We start from the raw sequence: 6,360 nt of genomic DNA, 5'->3' as shown, positions 1-6,360 counted from the left end.
TGCAGGGAAAATATGCAGTATGCCAAGACCTACTGTTTGTTTCGCCTCAAATGTATTTTTTAGTTACCAATATGACAACACATAATACATCTGGACACACAAATGAGCGGGTAATCCAAGCAAATCCATGTTAAAAGCAATCCCGGCAAAACAAAGTCTTGGGCATAGTAATAATATGCTCCCTCCGTCCCAAAATAAGTGTCGCTGATTTGGTACAAACTTCTACTAACTTTGCACTAAATCAACGACATTTATTTTGGGATGGAAGGAGTAGTAAGCATTGAAAATATTTGAGATCTGTAGAGTAAACCAAAGAGATGAATATTTTGAACCCATTAATTTGAGAGTACTTGCTATGATACTCACACTACCGGAGGTCTTAACTCGAGCTTATATTGGTGAACCAACATGTGGTTGAATGATTAGAAGGACAGTGGTATCCCCAGCCCACCAGAATTTAAGTATTTTTTTGGATTTATTTCAGGCCTTTCGACAATGTGCTCTTAGTAGGAGGAGACGTTCTCGCCAACTACGAAGGTGTCTGTAATGACTTCGTCAATCTCAAGATGATGTGCTCGCTCAGTCTCTTGAAGGTGATCATAGATGTAGGGAGTATCTGTGTGTTTATGGGCATCTGCGTCTGTATTATATTAAAAAAAAACTCGAGCTTATATTCAATTGTACTCTAGCCAATTACTCTCCCGAGAAAAAAATTGTAGCCAACTACTACTTCGATGGTTCGATCGACTGAACCAAGATGTGGATCAGGCCTGCCTTACCATCGCAATATTCCTAACAACCGACCATTTTTCCTAACAAAGGATATCCGGTGCGAGATGCCACTGCCATTTTTTCCATTAACTGGTCACGTGCATGCATTGCTCTCCTCTCCATGCATGTCACGCCCACACGACTCTCAAAACTACATCTAACATCTCGCATCATAGTACTTGCTCTCATGAGAAGAAAAAGAAGATAAGATGATCAATATCATGGACGCAGAGCACAACGTTCGCATCGATCAGATGCTATGCACGCGACGTGTCCGTTGGGGTGCTTCTGTGGATGGGGACGACGAGGTGTAATCACATGTGTATGCGTACGTATTAGTCCTAAGAGCATCTCCAATAGAAACGCTATATGAGCGTCGCGCGGTATAAAAACCTATTTTAGCGCGCGCGGATCCGGTTTGAAGTCTCCAGCAGCCGCACAAAAAACGCGCGCGCTATAACTAATGCAGCGCGCGCAGCATAGTTAGTGCGTCCGGTCGCGCGCGCTGCAAACTCTGGACTGCTGCAGATGAGACCGCTTGATTGGGACCGTTGGACTCGCGCGCACAACATATTTTGCAGCGTTTGTTGGAGCAAACGTCTTCTAGCGCCCTAAAAAACCTACTTACGCGCTGTAAACCCGTTTTTTTGGGCGCCGCGCATTGGGCGGCTGTTGGAGATGCTCTAAGTTAGTACTAGTCTAATAGCGCGCTCTCCATGCATGTCCCATGCAAGCATAAACAGCATATAAACATTACGAATCTTACGTACAGTGCAGTGCCACGTCTATCAAGAACGGATCCGGCATCGTATCACATCGCATCCATTAACAATCTCCTCGGTCAGACGACGATCAGGTTAAGATCGTTGACAATGAGTGAAACACGTGTATGCGTGCAATTGCATGGCAAGAGCTGCCACATCGAATTGGACTGTAACCAGAAGTTCAGAGCGCCTATATAAAGCGGGGATCATCACCTGTTTACTCCACAGACACAAGCACACAACCAGCCCTAGATCGACAAGAGAGGAAGTAAAAAGGAAGAAGATGATGAGCACCAGGGCCCTCGCTCTCGGCGTGGCTGTCGTCCTCGCCTTCGCGGTGACCACGCACGCCCAGAGGTGCGGCGAGCAGGGCAGCGGCATGGAGTGCCCCAACAACCTCTGCTGCAGCCAGTACGGCTACTGCGGCATGGGCGGCGACTACTGCGGCAACGGCTGCCAGAACGGCGCCTGCTACACCAGCAAGCGCTGCGGCAGCCAGGCCGGCGGCGCGGTGTGCCCCAACAACCACTGCTGCAGCCAGTACGGGCACTGCGGGTTCGGCTCCGAGTACTGCGGCGCCGGCTGCCAGGGCGGCCCCTGCCGCGCCGACATCAAGTGCGGCAGCCAGGCCGGCGGCAAGCTATGCTCGAACAACCTCTGCTGCAGCCAGTGGGGTTACTGCGGCCTCGGCTCCGAGTTCTGCGGCGTCGGCTGCCAGAACGGCGCTTGCAGCACCGACAAGCCGTGTGGCAAGAACGCCGGTGGCAGGGCTTGCACAAACAACTATTGTTGTAGCCAGTGGGGATCCTGCGGTATTGGCCCGGCCTACTGCGGTGCAGGCTGCCAGAGCGGCGGCTGTGGCGCTGTATTCGCCGAGGCCATCGCCGCCAACTCCACCTCCACGCTTCTCAAAGAATGATCTCGCCATGGCAGTATTGCAACGACAAATAATCCGTGGTAGTCTCATTGCCACCTACGGTTTCCCTTCGGTTACTTTTAGTAGTACTAGTCCTTAATAATTCTCTAGCTTGCAATATGACATGCAGGTTACTGCAGCAGTAACAAAATATTGCTGCAGTACATGCATGGAGATATTACAGTGAGAAGTACTGTGTGGCAATGTAGGGTGTGCTATCGTTGCCACAAATTTAATTTTTCTTATTACCTTCGGTTGTCAGGATGCATGCATCCCGGTTGTAATGTTGAAGTACTTCGTGATTTCGTTGCAATACATTACCATGAGTCTCACATTATTACTCCCCTCGCTTTTGCAGGAAGAATAAGGTTAAAATTTGAAATTTAGACTAGTATAGTATATCTCTACAAATATTTACATTTTTTATGTTTAGGCTGTATACTTGCATATGAATTTCTGTAGGAAAGTACTTTCGCAATATTTAATTCTTTCACTACTAAAAAAATGGACTTTTGACCCCTCCACAATCACAACCGGTTTCATGAAAACCGGCGGTGAAAATGCACCCAAGTGTGGCGGTTTTCCGAGATGAACACACTGCAAAGAAAACTAGAATACATTTTTGAGCTCTTTTATGGTACCCTGTATTGAATACAGGCCGTCCAATGGCAAAGATCCAAGGATAGTTAGATATCTGTACTGGTGAAACCGGATCAGCAGTATTGCTAGTACTGCGTGTCTCTCGTCCACCGGTATATGTGCTTGCAGTTTATTATGGGGAGATCACAGTCTTCACCCGGCGAGATTGATCAACCTGACCCAACCGTTCTCCTTGTTAAATCGGTGACTCTCTGCACCTCCGACAGATGCCCCCGGCCGCTCGTCTCCTCTTCGACCGCACGCCCGCCGGCCCGCTGCGCCACCATGATCGTGGACAGATGCTTCTACGGTTATGACGTTATGGCCCGTCGCCATGCACCCCATCATCACCCATAGCATCACGCTTACTGTGCCTCATGCATGGCGGCAGCACATGGCAAACCACCCTGTGTCGCGGACGAGCTCGCCGCTGTTGACGACGAGGTCAGGATACGCCCGAAGAGCTGCGGCTAGGTGAGTGCCTGAGCGTGGTGGAACCGAGGTGGCAACGACTAATTCATCCCACTCCCCTCAAATCCTGGGGTGGGGCTCCATTCCCTCCAATCTTTTAATAACACCCCTTTCCGTAAGCTTAAGTCTGTTAAAAACTGCCTGTAAGTGTATCATTGCTCGTGGTGGAACCTCGTGCTAGTTCGTGCTAACCCTGTCCTCGCTAGGCTCATGGTCGTCTTTTTTCATTTTACTAGTGCTCTACTTCGGCCGCATCTCGCGGAACGTGGAGCTGCTCATCTACCTTTGCTGTGAGATCGACAACCACATCGTGTGCTAGAATGCTCACCCAGGCATATTGCTCGACCTGCTTGTGTCCTGGTCATCACCGCCGTTGTCATCGGCGTGCACGATGGCTCACCAGAGCAATTCCCTTTATGAACAAGAATAGTTTTCAACGTAAGTTTTCTGATGAATCAGAGATGTATGTAGTACTATCCTTAAAAATCACAATGGGATCACACATATACTGCTCGCTTCCCAGTAGCAGTATAGGGTACCGTAAAAACCCTCACATTTTTAGCTAGTTGACGAAGAACTGAGTGCATGATCGGTAATGGCATCATGGCAAAGCCAGCGTACCCCACAGTCACTTCGAGTGTTAGAGCCATCCTCTTCTAGAAGGCTACCAATTAGTGTCCTTCCTTGTCAATATCAGTTTCTCTGTTCGTATCCTTTCAGTGTTCTTCTCTCGCATGTGTTAGGACAAATTGTCACCATCACACTGAACATTTCGTCTGTTAGTTGTCAAATTAAGGGCACCTCTAGTTCCTAATTGTAGTCCTATTAGCCGATGCCTGGGAATCTGCCCTCAACTCTCAGAAAATACTATTGTTACTATTGAGAGTTAGATCACTCTAGCAAATTCCGAAAAGGTACTTAAAACCCCCAAGAAAAGGGAGTTCAAAAAAAGGACTCGCAAACTTGCGATAAAGTGCTCACCCTCAATATACCTCGCAAAATGATTTGTTTTGTGGATGAAACTTCCACGCTAATAACCGCTACCTACACCATCTCCTTTCCTTTTGTCGCCGGTGTTGTTAAAATTGTTCCAGCACCAGCAGCCAGCCGCCATGCCGCAAAGCTCCTCTTCAATGCCTAGATTCTTGTTGGGACGCTCCTAATAACCAATTGTAAGACAATAAGTTTTGGGGGAACCAGCACAACCCTCTAGGGGTGGCTTATCTCATTATATATAATGAATGTGTTACAATACGTATAATATACGTACATAAGTACAGAAGCTATACATAGTCTAACACCCTCCCTCAATCTTAGCCACTTTCTAAAGAACTGAGAAGGGTAAGATTGCGCCTACAAGCCTCAAACTGTGGCAGAGGTAAAGGCTTAGTGAAGATGTCTGCAAGTTGATCCTTAGATGAGATAAACTTGATCTGGAGTTGCTTCTGTGATACACGTTCCCGTACAAAGTGATAGTCAACTTCAATGTGTTTCGTTCGGGCATGAAATACTGGATTTGCAGAAAGGTATGTAGCACCGATGTTATCACACCAAAGAATAGGAGGCTGTGGTTGAGACAAACCCAACTCCTGAAGCAAAGACTGCACCCAAATAATCTCTGCAGTAGCATTAGCCACAGCCTTGTACTCAGCTTCAGTACTGCTACGTGACACAGTAGCCTGTTTCCGAGCACTCCAGACGATCAAATTAGGGCCAAAGAATACTGCATAACCCCCCGTGGATCGCCTGTCATCTGGGCTACCAGCCCAATCTGCATCAGAGAAGGCCGAAAGGACCCGAGAGGAAGTCGGCCGAATATGCATACCAAATGTCAGGGTGAACTGATCATAACGAAGAATGCGTTTAACAGCAGCCCAATGAGTATCTCTGGGAGCCTGAAGATACTGACAAACCCTGTTAACAGCATAAGAGATATCTGGTCTCGTGATCGTCAAGTACTGAAGTCCACCAACAATGCTCCTGTACTCTGTGGCATCCGCAGGAGACAAAAGCTCACCATCAACAGCTGTTATCTTGTCGGTGGACGACATGGGTGTGGTGGTCGGTTTGCACTTCAGCATGCCCGCTCTTTGTAACAACTCCAAGGAGTACTTCTTCTGCGTAAGGACAAGACCAGTAGCACGAGAAGTGACCTCAACTCCAAGAAAGTAGTGAAGCTTCCCAAGATCTTTGACCGCAAAATCAGCACCAAGAGAGCAGACAAGAGCATCAGCAGCATACTGAGAAGAGCTGACAAGGATAATATCATCAACATATACCAAAAGATACATAGTGACTTCTGGCTTCTGTAGAAGAAATAATGAAGTGTCAGCAGTGGACGGCACAAACCCATGAGCACGAAGGGCAGAGGCAAGGCGGGCATGCCAGACACGAGGAGCTTGCTTCAAACCATATAGTGCTTTGGAGAGACGACAGATATAGTCAGGACGATCAGGATCAGAGAAACCAGGCGGCTGTTTCATATAAACCTCTTCCTCCAAAAATTCATGTAGAAAAGCATTCTGCACATCAAGTTGACGAAGTGACCAACCACGAGAAACAACAATGGAGAGAAGAAGCCGAATAGTGGTAGGCTTGACGACAGGACTGAAGGTGTCCTCATAGTCAAGACCATGGCGCTGCCGAAAACCGCGAGCAACAAGTCGCGCTTTGTAACGCTCAATAGATCCATCCGAATGCTTCTTCACTTTGAATACCCATTTTGAGTCAATAACATTTACCCGTGGTGGTGGAGGAACAAGAGTCCATGTCTTGTTACGAAGGAGAGCATGAAACTCC

The 6,360-nt window shown here is 47.8% G+C and overlaps 1 protein-coding gene across 1 annotated transcript; it reads left to right on the top strand.

Annotated features, from left to right (window-relative positions):
- The first annotated feature begins 1,775 nt into the window (after window positions 1–1,775).
- Window positions 1,776–2,776, top strand: LOC119319195 (agglutinin isolectin 3-like). The gene has a single exon (XM_037593713.1). It carries the CDS (start codon window positions 1,819–1,821, stop codon window positions 2,452–2,454), a length of 636 nt encoding a protein of 211 aa, XP_037449610.1. The 5' UTR covers window positions 1,776–1,818; the 3' UTR covers window positions 2,455–2,776.
- Window positions 2,777–6,360: the final 3,584 nt, after the last annotated feature.

The sequence above is a fragment of the Triticum dicoccoides genome, chromosome 1A (genome assembly GCF_002162155.2).
Source record: "Triticum dicoccoides isolate Atlit2015 ecotype Zavitan chromosome 1A, WEW_v2.0, whole genome shotgun sequence".
Taxonomy (NCBI): Eukaryota; Viridiplantae; Streptophyta; class Magnoliopsida; order Poales; family Poaceae; genus Triticum; species Triticum dicoccoides.
The sequence above is the reverse complement of the archived record's forward strand: the minus strand, read 5'-3'. Positions and strand labels throughout refer to the sequence as shown.

Coding starts and splice junctions, on each gene's coding strand:
- LOC119319195 (XM_037593713.1), top strand. CDS start 1,819: ATGATGAGCACCAGGGCCCTCGCTCTCGGCGTGGCTGTCGTCCTCGCC.